The sequence below is a fragment of the Camelus ferus genome, chromosome 4 (assembly GCF_009834535.1).
Source record: "Camelus ferus isolate YT-003-E chromosome 4, BCGSAC_Cfer_1.0, whole genome shotgun sequence".
In the NCBI taxonomy this organism is placed as follows: domain Eukaryota; kingdom Metazoa; phylum Chordata; class Mammalia; order Artiodactyla; family Camelidae; genus Camelus; species Camelus ferus.
The window spans coordinates 32,758,224-32,777,318 of NC_045699.1; the positions used below are offsets into that span (position 1 = coordinate 32,758,224).

At 44.8% G+C, this 19,095-nt stretch overlaps 1 protein-coding gene across 2 annotated transcripts in view; it reads right to left on the reverse strand.

Moving 5' to 3' along the window:
• Positions 1-19,095, reverse strand: part of DMRT1 (doublesex and mab-3 related transcription factor 1) — a 92,664-nt gene that overhangs the window by 26,460 nt on the left and 47,109 nt on the right. The window contains exon 4 of one of the 2 annotated variants that reach the window (XM_032477773.1): positions 14,583-14,730. In XM_032477773.1, the coding sequence (XP_032333664.1) occupies positions 14,583-14,730 (148 nt within the window). The remainder of the gene's footprint in view (positions 1-14,582; positions 14,731-19,095) is intronic. The other variant, XM_032477774.1, reaches the window with a different exon arrangement.

The window sequence follows — 19,095 nt, forward strand, 5'->3', positions numbered from 1 at the left end:
GTCAGTCCTCGTCGACCTGACAGCGATCTGAATACGGGCTGATGTTCCCACAAGACTTTAAAGTGGTGTCGGCTGAGGCTGCGATACCTATGTCACCCCTTTGTCTCAGGTTTAAACACTGCTGCCCCATCCTGTCACTCTGAAATTCCCTAACGAAATAGCCTTCCCCTAACTGTCCGAGGTGGCGCTGTCCCCCAGAATTGTCCTAGGATGGAAACGTTCTCTGCTCTATCTACCCATAGCTACCTCCTGAGCACTTGAAACGGGGCTAGTGTGACAAGAGAAACTAGGGTTTTCATTTTAATTAATTTAAATCTAAATTTAAGTAGTCGTCCGTGCCCAGTAGCTCCTGTCCTAGATGGCGCAGGTCTAAGACAGCAGCCTGAAGACAAGGGTGTCAATACCGGAGTGACAGCCAGGCTGGAGAGCGTCCTGGAGAGACACGGAGTTCGGAGAACGGAGGGCTTCTAGTCCCGTTCCACCCTCAGCTGCTCCTGTTGTCTCTACTCAGCCATTCTCTCTTCTCTAAAGTAGGGTCCGGGATTTCTGCTCTACCTACCCATGGTGTCACAGAAAGGTATTTGGACTCTGTCTCAGTTCCCAGCACAGAGCTCCTAAAATCCTTGGAATTCCTGAGTGAGAAGGCTGATGGGAGCCTCTCTGTTCTAATGAGGTGACTCCGGGTTAGCTGGATGATTTTGGGATGGGGGCTGGTCACAGATGCAGGGTAGGGCTGATCGCCAGAAAGACCCAGCCCTGATTAGAAGCTTTGAACTTCCACCCCCACCCCTCAACCTCCAGGGAGGGAAAAGGGGCTGGAGATGCAGCCAATCACCAATGGCCAGTGATTTAATCAATCATACCTAGTAATGAAGCCTCCATCACGACTGGGGTTCTCAGAGCTTCCGGGCTGGTGAACACATCGGGTGATGGGAGGGCAGTGCCGCCGAAGAGGGCGCGAAAGCCCTCCATCCTCTCCCCGCACCTTACCTTGCCTTACACATCCCTTCCATTTAGCTATTCCTGAGTCATATCCTTTACAGTAAACCCGCAATAGTAAAGTAAGGAAAATGATTTCCTGAGTTCTGTGACTCATTCTAGTGTATTATCAAACCTGAGGAGAGGTTGTAGGAACCCCCAAATTTGTAATGGGCCAGGCAGAAACGAGGGTAGCCTGAGCACCCCATTTGTGGCTAGTGACTGAGGTAGGTGTGGTATTGTGAGACTGAGCCCTTAACCCACGGGGTCTGGGCTAAATTCAGATAGTCAGCATTAGACTTGAACTGAATCACAGGGCACCCAGGTGCTGTCAGAATTGGTTGGTGTCAGGAGGAAAAAACCTCTTATTACCTAGTAAGACTGTTGTTGCAATTAAACAAGATGATGTAGGTCGAAGTGCTTCAGAGAGTAAGAGATTAGCTCTCCTATTTGGCTGATCCGTAACAGACATTAGCTAGTTTACGGATGCTAATCGTAAGTTTACCATGAAGTGGTCTCTGCATCAGTTCATAGTAACATCTGGAAACAATACATAGCTTTCTCATTCATTTCCCTCTGGCGGAAGGCCCTAATTCTTCCCTGCCATATTTGCTAGGAAAACTGGCAAAGATTCTAATTTGTAGCACTACATCAGGGTTTAACTGCTTAAGGTTACATAGAGCACTTCAAGGGCAAAGATGGTGAGGAATCGGAAATTCTTCCTCCAAATTCAGAGAAAGAGAAACAAAAAGAGAAACCAAGTTCTAGGAGGAGGTGGGGGATGAGAAAAAGAAAAGCAACAATCTGGACAAGAAGTGCTCTCGGTGAGTGGGGCACACCTGACCATGGAGTTTTCTCTCTAAAAACCTCCATGCTTTGGGGACTCTGACCTGCAGATGAGGGCCTGCCATGGGCTGGGCTCAGCACATCGGAGAGCTTAGGAGGTGACTGAATGCGCAGCCAATGCCAGACTTTGGGCAGTGGGACTAGGCAAGGTGTACACACTGGTGCACCCAGCCTCAGCACCTCTCCACCTCTCAAGGACCTCACCATGGAAAGATCTTTAGAGATGGTTAATCCTTCAGCAGTGTTATGGACTGAACTGTGTTGTGCCCCACCCTCCACCCTCAAATTCATAAGCTGAAGCCCTAGCCTCCACCGTGACTGTATTTAGAGAGAGCGCCTTTATGGAGTAAATGAACTTAAATGAGGTCTTAAGGGTAGGGGCCCTGGCCTGATAGGACCGGTGGTCTTACAAGAAGAGGAAGAAAAATCAGAGCTCGCTCCCTCTTTCCCTCTCCGCATACACCAGAGAAGGTCAGAGAAGAGAGGTCTCCCCAGAAACCAACCCTGATTACACACTGATCTCAGACTTCTAAACTCCAGAACTTTGCATTTCTGGTTTTTAAGCCACTCCACCTGTGCTGTTTTGTTACGGCCGCCCTATCAGACTAATATAAATAGCATTTACATGAAACAGGAAAGTCACACAACTGGGCTTGCTGAATGTGGGGAGCCTGGGCCCCCCATTTGTGGGGTCACTTCATTTCATATCATAGGTCTTACTCATTATAAACATTCATGTGTTGAGTTGAAACAGGTGGAGACTTACTAAAATAAGAGAAAACACATATTTCATCTTGAGAACCTTAGGGTTTAATAGTTGTGCTGGGTCCTGCAATAGTTTTTGAACTCAAAATAAACCTAGCCCTTTTATATAATGGAATATTATTGACATAAAAAAGAATGAAGCACTGCTACCTGCCTCCATTTGAATGAGCCTTGAAAACATTATGCTAAGTGAAGGAAGCCAGACGCAAAAGACCACAAGCTACATGACTCCATTCACACAGAATGTCCAGAATAGGCAGATCCACAGAGACAAAAAGTAGAAGAGTAGTTTCCAGGCACTAGGAGGGAAGTGGAAATGACTGACTGCATATGGAGACTTCGGGGATGATGGAAATATTCTGGAATTAGATAGTAATGGTGGTTACACAACTTTGCCAACGTACTGAAGACCACTGAACTGCATACTTTAAAGTGGTGAATTTGATGATCTGTGACTTATGTATCAATAAAGCTGTTATAAACAAACAAGTGAGTCAAGCCCATCCCACCTCCACAGCCCTAACAGGAACACGGGAGGCACGCCTGGAAAGGGCCGCGTGTTGGGAACGTCTATCCACAGTGTTTGGTTGTGACAATGGCTTCTCTAACCGGAGAAGGAAATTCTCCCTTAGGTTTGTGGCAAAGACCTCAACCAAGTCTTGAGTAAGAGCCAGACAGCGGGGCAGGTGGCTACTCCCTTGCACACCCTGCAGAGGTTTTGAGGCACGGCCCTTCTGTGGACAGGAAGGGGAGGGCCAGTGTCCCTTAAGATCTGCTGACATTAAGGGATCACGGCAGCCTGTTCTCTGCCACGGTTCATCTCCTGGGCATAATGCTAGGGCCACAGACACATAATTGGCACTCAATGAATTTACTACTTGTTTATTGACTGAGCCATCAGTTCATATCCTGGTGAGGGGCGTGGGGAGACTTCAGGAAAGACACAGAGGAACCAAGAGCTTCAAGAGTGTCTGTAATGCCTGGTTAAGCTACAACGGGACAACTGAACCAAATGCACAAAAACTATACATTTCCATTTTGATTCTGAGTAGCAGTGCATTAATTTTCATTTGCTGTTATATTAATGGAGCTAACCTATGAAAAAAATGAAAAAAGAAACGTCTGGACCTACAAATTACCTAAATAGAGGAAGAAACAATACAGTTCACATGTGCAAGGACAAATTGTGATCCAGAAATTTTTCACCAAGAAACCCATCAATAGCTTCAACCAAAACTGGAAACTAGTCTGAGCACGACCAGCACCGCCCCTTGTACTACTCCTGCAGAAATATAAATGAAACAACTCTTAGCACTGCTGAATATGTCTAGAGAAAGCACTGTTCTCCTCCGCCCACTGTTCATCTCTGCCTTCTACCCCGGTGTCCGAGACCTGTGGTTCAGAGGACCTGACTGAAGCCCAAGGTGGCCTGATTGAGCAAATAAAAATACAAGATGCCGAACTAACTTCAAATACAGAAACAATAAATAATTTTTACACAGTAAGCATACAAATGCTTATTAAGCATTAAAATAATGTTTGTGGTTTATCTGACATTTCACTGTAACTGGCCATCCCGTGTCTGATCTCACAACACTGATAAAGTGATCACACTGGGCTGACTTGTGGCTGCTCTCTGCCTCCCGGGGCTGCAGCCAATGGAAGGCATCTGGCCCCTGTCCCACCCCTAGAGGCCAGCACTGCACACCTGCACCGGCGTCCTTGTCCTGTGCAGCATCGGAAGCTCAGACGTGGCACCATTAACCAATCTTCAGTAAGAAGACATTGCAACTAAGAGGAAACAGAGGGGAAAAAGAACAAAGGGCAATGCCGAGAGGGCTATGTTTACCCCTGCATTTAAAGTGGGGGGACTCCTCCCTAGACATGGTGTAAGTCGGGGAGAGACCCTGGATTCAGTGCAGTGCCAGATGTGTGAAGCCCGCAAAATGGTTCTCCTGACAACCCTGCTACACTGAAAAGAGAATTCTAAAATATGTGTGTTAAGAAGATGGTCATGGAACCGCTGGGCCGGCCGTTATCTCTGAATATTATTTTTTTATGGAGCTCATTTTTAATATCGGCGCTTTTAGGGTGAATGTAAATAAAGCTGATCATGCAATAAATTCAGTGTGCTCTTTTATTTTGCAGATTTAAGCTAAAACACCATAAATCTTCTTTTGGAAGCAGCATCTTTCAAGATAACAGAGGCAGCACTAGGATTTTGATACCCACTAAAAAGATAATAAATAAGCAACTGACTTCAGAGCCCTCCCCAAATGCATGTGCTCAGCACGACGGGCCAGGTGCTCGAGAGCAGGTGGGGGCAGTTCTAGGGGTTTCTCCTCTCTGCCCTCCCTCCAAGGGATCATTCCAGCGTATCACAATCAGCTCAGGAGAGAGGGAGGGGCCCTTTTTGTTTTGTAAGAAGGAATGGTAAATATGAGCACTTTACAAACAGCAAAATCAAACCCACTTCCGTGATGAAATAACCACCTAGTTCCCCCTAAAGATACCGTTTATGCCAATTTCAATGAACAAACGTTGGAAGGGACATAAAAGCTGGTCCCCATTCTTTACAGCAGAAGCCCAGTTGGAACCTGACCTCAGCATATATTGTATACCCACGTATACGTGCAAGATGGGAAGTATATGCCCATATATAAATATAAATACATATAAAGCTAACTTTCAGTGTTCCGCAAACAAAAGCTATCCCCATATAACAGCCAAATTCTGACATAACTCAATCTGGACACCTCATCTGGTGCGCACTGCACTCATTCGCAGTGTAAACCCCGCCGCGCCGGGCAATGATATACTGTAATGTCACACCGCAATCTGGATTTACTATAAAGGGCCGCTGACGAGCTTCAGAGCAGTAAACACTGCGTGAGGTGTATTTCACACCGAGCTGGTTTTTATGAAGAACACTTCGCCGCCCAGGCACGGCACCTAGATGATGGATGTGAAAGACGCATGACAAGCTTCATCGTTGTTTGTAAATCTTAACTGTTCCTGCTCACTAACTCTGCAGGCAATTTTCAAAGACAGCGGCCGACAGAAGGACAGCACAGCTCTCCTGAAGGTTATTCAAGTTGTACTTGGCCTGGGCTGGGCCTCTGAAGAGCCGAGGAGGGAACATAAACTCCATAGTTACTCCACCCTGTGCCCAAGAAAAAGCGCTGAGGCCGGAGGGATGTGAGTCAGATTCAGGCGAGGAAATCTCGCGGGTGAGGATGCTGGACGCTAGGCCCTCGGCGGCTACTGTCCCCCTGCGTTACGGCCCGCGGGAGCACTGTCTCTCCAGGACTCTTAAGGACGGGTGGTCGCTGAATGAGTAACAGAATCGGCAAACCTGACGACGTGTGACGGGCCCACAACAGGTGGGCTCCCCGCACTGAGTGGGCAGGGAGCAGCCTAAATCCCGTCATGATAAAATGAGCCCTGAGAACGTGGGCCAGCAGATTCCAGTCATTATGTTCAACCTGGTCCCGTCAGGCCACATGAGAGTTCCTCAAAGTGCACTTTCCAGAGCCCTGCTCTCTCTGCCCAGCTCCCGCCTGTCATCTTTAGCCCAGAGGAAAACCCCAGCAAAGGTGCCTTGTTTTTAAAGAAGAAGTTAAAGAGTAAAAGCCACTGACAGACTAGGTAGAATGTAACATTACTGCCTTTCACAAAAATTACCTGGGGAAAATCAATAGGCCTCTTATTCATACTGATTTTAAAATAACTTATGTCCACAGAGAGGAGAAAAAACTATTTTAAAAAGTAGTTTTGTTTCTATTTGTACTTATAATTTCAACGCTAATAACTAGCTATTTAATGTCTGCTTTTTAAAAATAGTACATTAGCATTTCACTCTCTCCTGTCAAATAAAAAGAAAATTCAAATATCACCAAAAAACTAAAGTGACTTTACCATGTTAATCAAGTCATAAAAAGGTGTTCTGAAGTTTACATTTGGCTTTGGGAATAATAATGTAAAAACTATCTGTGACACCCTGTGGATTTTTTTAAGGCTGCTTATGGGGTTTTTTGACCAGCTAAGGCATCACTGTGTTTCTCCACCTGCCACGTGGAAATGAGGACCCCCTTCTCATCCCAATCTCACAAGCACTGGCTCTATGCCTCAGTGCTCTCATCTGCAAAATGGGGATAACATTGCTATCATGAGAATAAAATGAGCTATCGCCACAACACACAGGGCTCTGTCTTGCAGACAGTGTGAGAGCTACGTAAGTGTTGGTGAGAAAAGGAAAGGGAGGGAAGAAGAAAGCACAGAGTTTAGGAGCAGAAAGCACACCAGGGAAGATTCGGAGACTTGAGCTCGTCTGCTGGCTCGTCTCCTTCAACACTAGGAACAGGCTCAGAGATACCAGGGCACCCTGCCTGCAACTCCACCCAGCACCTCTTGACCTTCTTGCAGGGCTGTGTTATTAATCAGAAAAGTCATCCGTAAAGATTTAAGTCTTTAAAATTCAAGTTTTCCAAAGGAAAGATTCTACCTGATACAAATCCAGGATATGGTGCAGCTTGGGGGGGGCTGCACCCCTTGTTTTCCCACGTCTGATTTATTTCACCAAGTGCTTCATCAGAATGCCTAACTCTGGGCCAAGGAAGTACCAGCAGAAAGAATCCAGAGGTCAGTTTCTTATTCATACAAGAAACTGTGAACCATCCCAGGAGTCCTCTGAGAGCCCAGGGCCATGCTGGGCACCTGAAGGAAGACAAAGACGAGCGAATGAGATGGCTGCCCTCTGTGTGTGGAAAACACCCTGCTAATTCTTGCTAAGGTGCAGCAGTGGGTGAATTTCTCCCTTCCACGAATGAGTCTGACTTCCCTCAGGGAGGGCCCTGGGAAGTGCCTGCGATTTCTAAACTGGTGGTGGCCTTGTCAAAAGGCAGCTTTCTACAAAGAGGACGTGGTAGAGACCCATCAGCTCCCTCTCTTCTCATGGAGGGAGAAAAGGAAGTTTGAAGAAAAGACAGAAACCTGTGTGCGCTCATCCAGCAGAGTTTCAGCTTGCCTTCTATATCATTCTTTACAGATAGAGACCTGCTGGTGTCCTTATATATTCCTCTTCCCTGACTGCTTCTTTTGAAACACATCATGTATGTGACATATTAAAAACAAGTCTTCAAAGCTGCCATTTCTAAATGTTTATTATATGCTTAAAGTTACTGTGCTTCATTTTCCTCACTCAGCAGACCACGATGTCTAGCCAGTTTTGAGAACCACAATACACACGGGGTTAAGTTAAGCAGGGTCCCTATAGGGCTAAAAACAAGCCCTCCTCACAACTGTGATCACTTTCATTTGACCAGCCCAGTGCTGGGCACTCGCTGAAAGCGAAAGATTTGTAAGACATGATGGTGGGTCTTCACGTGCGATTAAGGGAGTTGATAGCTCCTGCCATGCTTTTATTCAACTTATGTGATCCATATGTAAACACAGATGAAGTTGCTATTATCTTTTTCAACGTTCCAGATGAGGGGTCTGAAGCTCTAAGATATTAACCAAGCATCTTACAATCCAGCCCAGAGCTGGGGATCTGAGTCAGATCTCCCCTCCCGGCAGGGGGACATCCATGCCCTTGCACGCACCAGCCTGCACGGTCACTGCCACTGAACACCCCACTTACCTCTCTAGCCAAAGCTAAAACTGAGAATCAAAAAGTCAGAGGAGAAAAATAGGTTTACCAGCCAAGTGCTCTTTTCTTTGAAATTTAGCAAATGGTAAGTCATTCCTAAAGTGCCAAAGCTTCAACTCAGTATTTTCTAAATGTTGCACAAAACACATTCAGCCTTCTTTAAAAAGCAGGGAAAGAAAAGGGTCAACGTTCTTCCCTCCTGTGGACCTGTCCTACAACTCAGAGCAGAACACACACAACAGAGCAGCCCTCAGACTCCCTGGACTGCTCTGTCTCCTGTCTGAGCAAGACTAAAGCATTTCCAGGAAAGCTTTCTCCTGGACAAGAACTGTCTGAAACATCAACTCGACCCTTGTAGAAAGGAATGTGAAAGTAAGAAGAGTGTCCCGCCCCTCTTGTTGCATTTGTGATTTACAGAACTTGTTTACACACACCGTAGGTCTCATCCTCACAACACCTGTGAGGGTCTGACAGGGCTCTCCCTTCCCCCTCCTTTACCAAGTGAGGAAGAGTCTGATCCTCCCCAGGCTACAGCTGGTCGCAGCACGGATCCATTCAGAGGCTGAGCACATAATGTTTCCACCGCCCTGCCCTTACATCAAAGGCAGCTCTGGCATCCTGGGTTGTGAGCCAGGAGCTCTGAGGGTGCTTCCAACTGGCTGCCTTGAATGAGCAGCATTAAGCAAGTCCACTCCGTTTCACATTCAGTCATGCCAACTGGGGAAGGTAGCCTGTGCTATCAGTAAGATCAGACACTTCTAGATTCACTGGCCTATGAACCTGCCAATGCTGAATGAATTCAAATGAGCACACTTGAAAATACATAGGCCTTAGCAAGCTGCCCAGACATCACAGGAGGAACAGGAGGCCTTCAACTCAGAGGGGCCCCTCTGCTGACCTTGGCCGTCTGACCTTTGGGTAAAATGTAAATGCTGTGCACCTGGCCCCAAAGAGCTGCTGACGTCCTGTGTGCTTAGATGACAAACACCCAAATGGCTCGGGACAGAAAATAAGCACCTCAAATGTGTGTTTCTGTCTCCCAGAAGGAGCAGAGTTTGCATGTAAAGGAAGGGTGGGTTTGCACGGGTGCCTGCTACTACTGTACCTGAGCCAAAGATTCAGAAGAAACAGGAGGCACCATTTCTAACTTTCAAACTGAGATCACGATATAAATAGGCAAAAAGATCTAAGCGTGTTCATCTTTACCATTTTAAATCTAAATCTCTTTGCAAGTGCTGGCCAGCTACTTATACTCCAAGAACTCAGGAATTGAACATGTAGAGAAAGATGCCTGTTTACAGCTGTGGAATGCCACCTACCTGCAGGCACGTGTGCATCTGTCCACACAGAGGTACTCCTGCGCAGTCTGCCTCCTTGTCCCGAGCTGAGGCAGCAGCATTTCCCGGATGCTCCTGTCACTACTTCCTGAACAACCTGCACCTGTTACTAGGAGCTGGCCACTCACACATAAGCCAGCCCTCCACTCGGGCACTAGGTCTAGGTCAGCGTTTCTCAAACTCTCTGCAAGGACGGACCCGTTTTGTTCTTTTTTTTTTTTTTTTAGTTTCCAATCCACCACAGTCTGAGGCTTTTATAAAATATAATAAAAATGAATCACCAGAATGATAATCCAAAAATGGAAAAGAACAAGTGCTGGCTAGAGAAATTGGAACCCTCGTCCACTATGGTGGGAATGTAGAAAGGTACAGCGGCTGTGGATGATGGTGCGGTGGCTCCTCACAGAATTCCCGTATGATCCAGCAAGTCCACACCTAGCTGTGTACCCAGAGGAACTAAAAACAGGCATTCAAACAAAGACTTGTTCATGAATAGTCACAGCAATACTTATTAACAGTAGCCAAAAAAGGGTGGAAACAACCCAAATGTCCATCAACTGATGAACAGGTAAACAAACCTTGGTATATCCAGTTCTGTTAGGCTGTAATGAGGAAGTACTGATACACATCACAACTTATATGAACCTTGAAAATATTATGCTAAGTGACAGAAGACAGTCCAAAAGGCCACATAGTATATGATTATATGATTCCACTTACATTAAATTAAACATCTAGAAGAGACAAATTCATCCAAACAACAAGGCAGTAAGAGGTTCCCCTGGGCTGGTGGAAGGGAGAATGGGGGTGGCTGCTTAACAGGTAGGGGCTCCTTGTGCAAATGACTCAGAACTTGATGGAAGTGACAGCTGCCCACATTGTGACCTACTAAATGCCACTGAACTGAATGCTTTAAAATGGTTAAATGGTTAATTTTATGTTAGGTGGATTTTACTTCAGTGAAAAAAATGAATCACTAGAAAAGTAAAAGACAGAAGATAAGATCCAATTTTTTATTGGTTCAACAGGCATAAAACTGCTCTGTCAAGTTGCTATGAAGTTTCTATGTACTCTTAATTCCTTTACTTACATCCTCTTAGACAGGTGACAAAGTGTGCATGGCGCCCACCCCGGGGGACCACTGCCCCAGGAGGGAGCGCCCGAGGGGGTCCCACCCTGTCTCCCTCAACTCAGAGGCACTGCTATTGTCCCTGACAATCGTGCCCCCCACACACCTCGCATCAGCTTGTCTTCTGGATCCCTCCACAGCACACAAACCTATTATAATATCCTCCTCCTTTAAAAAAAAGGGAAGGAGCTTCCTTGAACTCACCTCTGCACTCCAGTTACCTGCCCCATCTCACTACTCCTCTTACAGCAAAACTCCTTGAAGAACTGTCTACACTCACTGCCCAATGTGTCTCCCCTGAATGCACATCCAGCTGTGCTGCCCATCTCCCCACCATACCAGCCACTCATCCAGCCACCGATCATTTCCCCTTGCCATAGCCAGTGGTCAATTCCAGACCTCATCCCATTCGCCCTGCCAGCATTATTAGCATCACTGGGCTCTGTTCATTGACATGCTTTCTTTACTTGCCTCCCATATACCATTCACCTTTGTTTTCCTCCCACCTCATGGGTGCTCCTTATTACTCTCTCCCTTGCGGGTCCTCCAAACACTGGAAGGCTCCAGAGCTCAGTCCTTGGCCCTTTATTCTTCTCCATCTACACTAAGTTCTTATTTCCAGCAGGGATATCTCCCCTCAACTTCAGATCTCATACATCCAGTTCCTACCTGATGATCCACTTGGATGACTCATACACATCTCACAACGTGTGCAAAATTAAACTCCTAATTCCTGCAAACCTGTTTCTCTCATGGTCTTCTTTACCTGAAAAAATAGAAATGCCCAGTTTCTACTTGATTAGGTCAAAAATTAGGTTGTCACCCTTCACTCCTTCCTTTCTGTCACATCCCAAATCCATCACCAAATCTTATTGGTTCTATCTTCAAAATGTACCTAGAATTCAACCACTTGCCATCACTCCCACACTCGCACCCTGACTAAGCCACTGTCATCCTTTGCAAGAATTCCTGCAGTAGCCTTCTAACCAGCCTCCCCGCTTCCACCTCGCACCCTTGCAGTCCATTCTTAAACAGGAGCCAGGATGACCTTTAAAACCAGAAAGCCAACATGTCACCCCTTTGCTGGAAATCCTCCAGTGGCTTCCCATCTCCTTGAGATAAGAGCCAAAGAGCTGGCAATGGCTCACAAAGTCCTACATGGCCAGGCCCCGCCATCTCTCATCTACCTCCTAACACTTTCCAGGACATAAAAAGGAGAGAGAATGGCTCTTAGCCTCTTTACAGAGAAAAACATAAAGCAGTAGCAACACAGCGAAAGGAAAACTTTCCGTGTAATTCTTTTCCCCTCCATTCTATCTGCATGACGCCATCTTCAGCAAAACCAGAGGAAAACCTTGAACTTGGACTCATTTCTTTAGATGGTATAGAGAGGTTTAAACTTATCTTTTAAGAAACTGAAGAAAAATGTATTTACTGGACATATTTATAGTTAAAAAAGACTTTAAAGAAGACATGAAACCTACAGAAAACATTTTTCAAATAACTTATAAGTCCGCACTCAGAATAATTTACATACTATTTACAAATCATAATTTGTTTGTTAATGCAACCAACCAAAGGACCTCAGCTCAAACTTGATAGAAGTGATCAACGTAACTGGTTATCAGCCAGCCTTTGCCACCTCCTCACAAATGAACATGCTCATGCTCCACCCCCATCCCCACATCCTGCCAGCAGCCGCAGCCACTTAGCAGAGGGCCTAACCTGCCCCCACCTGCGTCGATGCTAATGGTAAAACGAGGACCTAAGGCCCCAGGAGGTGAACCTGGGGTGCTCCTGTTGATCCCCAACTTCCCCTTTCCCCTCCCTTCCAACCTGCTTTGTAAAAATGCCATGCAATGTGGAAGCCCAAGATACCATTACTTGGAAGCCATAGAGCCATGTTTCTGTAAAACATAGGCTGAGATTTTATTTTCTATTAATTCCCATTCTCCTTCTCCATGGCAATTCCAATACAGATATCCCTGAGATTTCATTGCACTTGTTCAGAGCCAACTCCCTCATGTCTGAAGCTTGGCCCTCGTGGATTAATTACCAGTGAGTGAGAGGGGGACCAGAAGGTCAAGCCTGAGGTCTCCTCACACCACACTTTCAAATACACACATCGCCAGAGAAGCTGTGGGACGTTCTAGGTGCCCCTCCCAGGCTCTCCCCAGGAACACCGGTACAGCTGCTCTTTCCCTTCCTGGACTGTAACCTCCCTCCTTCTGAGAGAGTCTCTTCCTTTCCTGCCATAAATTCAAATGCCTATTGCTCCTCTCCAAATTCCTTCCTCTCTGCTCTAATAAATTTCCTCTTATCTTTTTGTCTTTCTGCCTCGCTCTGAATTTACACCTTTGTCTCAAGAGTGCCGGTGCTTCTAGAAATATTCTATTATTCCGAGAGCAAGGAGCTCAGGCCATTTCTTCCTGAAAGTAGGTTTCAGTCCTAATTTTCTGTACGAACCAACATATCTTTTAACTGCTTTATCCCTAAATTGTGCCCCGGCTCCATCAGTCACACAACGAGTTGGGATTCTGATCTTTCAGGATTGTGCTTTTTCTTACAGAGCAAGGTTACTTAAAAATCGTATCTGACTCAAGTATTCATTTGTTCATTCCTTCCTCCCTTCATTCATTCACTCAACCGGTGAATAACAAAAGGCATCATAGCAACTAGAAAAGTCCAGAAGATGTGTCCTCTGTCCTTAAGGAGCTGCTAATTCACATACATACATAGAATCAAAGGCAGTGTGGACAAGGGCCAGGTGGACATACAGTACACGGCGTGAGTTCCTATAAAACAGAGCTGTGCTTGCCCACTCCCGACAAAAAGTGATCATTAATAAAAGTTAAAAAGTGCAATCAACAATGCGTGCTTTCCTCTCTCTCCACAGTTCAAACTGGTCGGTTCCCTCGACCAACAGACTTCATGTTAACGAAATCTTTTATTTTAGTATGGGAAAGAAAGCATAACTTTCCCAGCTGTTTTAGATTTCATTGTTCTCAATTTGGAAATCAAAGCATGGTTCTGATTCTCATTCTCTAAAAACACTTGCTTTACAAAGAAGCCAGATCTCCGCGGAGTCAAGTTCTTCAGAAAACCAGCTTCTCTGGTCCCGTACGGAGCAAGCTCTAGCTGCCGTTTTCTCTACCAAGTCCCTCACTATTGCCCTGACTTCCACGTACTGCCTCAGCTGTGCACATGTCTCACTTTCCTAGATCAAAAGACGGTGCTTAAATGTAAAGAACTTAAAAACAGGGCCTGGAAACACAGCAGCCATAAAAGACCTGCCTGTCATCCTCACAGGGTAAACACTGGGGAGAAAGTTAAAATTGAAGTTGAGGAACTGCGTCTTTCAGAGTGCTCTGGTTCATCAAGCAGTCGTTTTTTATTTTAAAGCCATCATATCAGAGCATGTTGCTACTGCAACAACTCTGAGATCTACTGTATTAAAAAATGTTTTATTATGTTATTTTATTTTCCTCCCCAAAAGATGAAAACACCTTCAGCTTTAAAACGAAGAAGTTTTGGAAATTGAGTTTTCAATATACAGAAATTCGTTTCACCAAAAATACCAGGACTTGAACCACATTTCAAGTGTCCCTGATGTTAGTGATCCTCTAGAAAATATATTTTTAGCTTCTGACGGGAGCCTCCGTCTTATTCTTGTCATTCCAAGCATCCAGAAAAGAGAGAAACATGATTATTAAGAACCTAGCAAAGCAAAATCATTCCATAACTAAACACGTTAAGAGATACTTACATAACCTCTCCACCAGCTGCTACCCGGGAGGCTGACAGAGGAGACCGGAGACCCAGAGCCGGCCTTCGTCTCCTCTCCACCTCAAATCCAGACTTAGTAACAGAAACCTACCGCTCGCTTTGGCTTCCGAGTAGGAGGGGCCATCCTCAAAAGTGAAGATCTGGGACATGCTCTGGCCCAGGTAGGAAGGAGGCGGGTAGTAAGAATGCATCCTGTACTGGGAACTCACTGCGTGGCGGTTCTCCGAGTTTTTCATCTGCTTAAGAAAAAAGAAGGAATATACTGAGACCACAGTTGCATTTTACAATCATTACAAGAATTAACTACTTCTTTAAATTAAGGGAATAGCCTATTAAAGTTGGAAGCATCCTCGCCCATGAATGAGCTCTAGAAATACTAGTGCACAGACTCTAGAAATACTAGAACTGAGCAGGCCAAGGGGCGTTTTCCCTCTTGGGGTCCCCTCTAAAAGTACCCCTCTAATTCCAACTGCTCATATGATGCTTGATTAGTAAGCATAAGAGAGAATAGGGCGGAAAAGATGGCGCTGAGGCGCCAACAGAATCCAACCCAATCCCTGTGACACTGACCAGTGCGTTTGACCAGGAGCAAGTTATTTAACTTCCTCATGTGTTTCGTCATGTGTAAAATTGGCATCTTACTTTGGTTACCTCAGTCTTCACATCAAGAGAATGTTTTTTAAAAACAACATGCAACCCCGTGTGAGGGTCAGCTGTTGTCATCAGCATGATGCTGCGCTGAATACTGTTACTCAGAGTCCATTCCCACCCACTCCTGTGCTTTTCCCTGTAGCAGGGAGCGAAGTCTGGGATCTGTCTCCTGGACTCTCTTGTCACCAGAGTTCTGGAGATGATTTGGATTCTGCTCATAGGACATGAAATGAGATTTGGAAGACAGAAGGGTCAGTGGCAGCTGATCCTTGACTGTCAGACCCTGCATTTGGGAACATCGGGCAGCTTTTACGTAAGGAGTCCCCCACAGCTCCTTGACCTCTCGTTCAGGCTAAGGAGTTGAAACCTCCAGGCTTAAAAGGGGTCCCAGTCCACACTTCTGCTTTTCTGGCTCTTCCTGGCCACTTCCACAAACACCCAGAAAAGTTCTGAATCCTACACGGACTAGACAGTGAGCATTGAAGGCATAATCAGATTTTCACGCAAGAAAGCTAGACTAACAGCTAGACTGCAATTATTTATACTGCCTTTAAAAGACTAAATTTAGATGGTATTAACTTTATTTAAAAAGTCAACATAAGAGAACGTTCAAGGATAAACCAATTCTGTTTAAGAATTAAGAAATAATTTCAAAATCATGTTTTTCAATCAAATCTTTAGAATGCTACTTGATAAAAGTAAGTAGTATTAACTTGACAGAGCCTGGCAGGATAAAAGTAGATACTGGGCTTCAAGATTTTCTATGAGCTTTTAAATTTTGGACAATTTCCCAAGTGATACAGGCCTAGGAATTACGGCTTTGCTTGGAGGAAATGAAACCCGCCTAACTCTCTGATCTCTCTATGCTAATCGGAGAAGCTCAAGGGATTCATTTTTGACCCTCCCAACTGCTCCTCAGCCCAGATGTCCGCTCTAATGGGTGGATTACTTTTTGCAGAAGCAAAAAAAAAAAAAAAACTCTATTCCACTCGATTATGTCCTTACAAGTGAAGTTTATCTGGCAAGTTCCCTTTATCCTTCCTACTTTGGTTTTTTTTTTTTTTTTTGATGCATATAAAACAGTGTCTCTTCTAGCTCAATCACACACACAATCATTTTCCACCATTCTATAAATCTTTACTAAATAAGAGGGCAGGACAAGCTGTACTTGGAAATAGCCAAAGGGGAAAAACTGTCTGCCTTTAATGAGTGAGCCCAAGTCAGAAGCCATTAAGGAGCTGTGAAATCACTTAAAGTAAGAATCAATGGTCAGTTTACTGCACAGACCCTGTTATCAATTAGACCAGGGCTTCCCAGGGCTCTCTTCATGGGTATTCAGATAGCCTGGGGATCCTGTTAAAAAGCACATTCTGATTCAGTAAGTCCAGGGTGGAGGCCTCACAGTGTGACGCGCTCTCAATCAGCATCTCAATCAGGGGATGCTGATTTTCTGCTCAAGGGACTAGAATAAATGATCCTTTCTCCCATTCTTGGGGCCTTTAGGGGCTGTGACCAAAGGAGGACCTTCTAAAACATTTTTTTGACCAGCTATTTACAAGCATCAACTTTCCACCTGAACTGAGGGGAGGAGGAAATGATGTAAAAGGCATTTCAAATTTTTTCATTATTTTTCTTTTTATATCTAAGATTCCCCAGAGCTAAAGAACTTCTTTCAGGGGTCTGCCACCATCCAGAACTCCTGCAGCCATAATAATGAACTCAAACATGCTTTGCATTCAAGAGCCATTTCTGCTTCTGCAGGCTTCCCTCGGGTCTACTACACAGACACAGGCTGAGTAACGAACACTGAGCTGGAAGCCAAGTGCCAACTTTTAAGTATGAAGTGCCCTAATGTAACTCATGGAGCTTCCCAGCTCTGAGGTGGTGGTGAGCTGGTTACTTCTTCTGCTCTGACAATACCTTCCAATCAGTTCTTCAGGGAAAATGCTTTTCAGTTTTCTCCACGTACAAGAAAACTGAGAGGATGAGAGCCTGCAGGCTCTGCAAAATGCTGGATTTTTTTTCCCTTTTACTGTGAATTTTGTATAAAGCCTCTTTTCAAAATATTTGAAAAATGTTCACTGAGAGTCTAGATAAGGGGTCAGCTAACTTCTTTGGTAAATGGCCAAAGAGTAACTATCTCAGGCTTTGCGAGCCACAGGGTCTCTAGACAATCAGTAAATGAATGAGAGTGGCTCTGTTCCAATAAAGCTTTATTTATAAAAATGCACCTGTTTCTCAACCTTCACTCCCAGTGCAATACTGGGGAAGGAGGGGGACCAGCACCGATGCCTGGGCTCCACCCAGAGCATCAGATTTCACTGGTCTGGGATGCTGCTGGGGCACTGGATTTTTTCAAATCTCCGCAGATAATTCTAATCTGACACCCAGATTAAGAACTAGTATTCTAGAATTACCTACGTATTTCCCATACCCGGAGAAGCACAAAATCACAACATCCCCAGTATTAACTAAAAAAGGCAAAAGGTTAAGTCTCACAGACTGGTCAACTGCTGCCAATCCCAATATGTATAATATTTGAAAAGAGATTCAGATAAACTGTTGGGTTCTTTTTTCCTTTCAGCTCAAGCTTACTGGAAAATAGACGCAATTTCAAACCCATGTTCATATTTATTTCTCCCCTTAATTCCTTTTCTATGTTTTCAGAAAGCATCAGATAACAAGGATTATTTAGAAATAGGTATTGAGTTAACTGAACTTAGATTTTTCAATTTCTCCCATGAATCCTGAAGACTGAGCTATAAAAGACCTCCAGCAAAAGAAGAAAAAGATACAAAGGGTCAGACTCCACCTGAGGTGATCAAAATGTGAACTTACTGAGGCCTTCACCTGCTCCTAAATGGAAGATTAATCTACAAATAACCACCATGTGACAATTCAGATGTAAGAAAGCCAGCTAGAAGCATTTCTAAGTGCATGTGTAAACCTCTGAGACATGGAGTTAAAAAGTGAATTGTGATTCACCCAGAAAGTATAGAAAATGGCATGGAAAAATGAGACTTATAACTCTAGATCGCTTCTTGCTCCCTTCTAAGTAAAACAAACAAACCAACAAATCACAGTATGCTACTTAAGGCTTAGACAAAAATGGAATAAATAAGGAAAACCTTGAAACGTGCTGTTTTACTTTAAACCAGCAATACTCAACTGAGGGCAGTTTGTCCCCCAGGGGACAACTGGCAAAGTCTGGAGACACTTTCAATTGTCACAACTAGGTGGGGGCGGTGCTACTGGCACCTGGGAGCAGAGACCAGGATGCCGCTAACCATCCTCCAGCGCAGTCCTCGTAACGCAGACGCGACCGATTCACCATTCTGATAGTGCCACGCGGGAGAAAACTTGCTTTAAACTAACCTAATGCCACCCCCTTGTGCTCGCCCTTCACCTCCAGCTGAAACAGCAAAGTTCTACTGAGGGACAGAAGGTGCTCACAAAGGAAAGAAACTGCGCAGTTCTGCTAAAAAGAGATTTATTTTTCATTCAAGATTTTATTTTTTATTCCTTTAAATTAAACAAACAAACCAAGTAAAACATAAAAGCCCAGGATTCCAGTGAATTATGGGTACTATTATTATTAGCATGTGGTAGCTGGCAAGCAAGAGGCATGTTTTATAATCTCATTACCCACCCCAAGTCTGAGTATGTGTGACCTGCGATGGGAGCTGGGCTGGCAGGGAACGTGCGTGCTGGTAGTATTAACCCCGGACGACAACCTCAGAGCTTCGGGTTTTATTTTATTAAACTGTTGAGAACATACAGCACAGTAAACCTGAACCACAGGTTTCCTTCTTATACACCGCAGACACCCTTCTTTATTGTAACAATAAAGTTCCAACATGTAAAAGTGTTAGGCCTCACTTCCTTTAAAAAAAAATCCTAAATACTACTCAGTGGTGGTCTATTAATGCTTCAGATAGGAAGAGGGTCTGGTC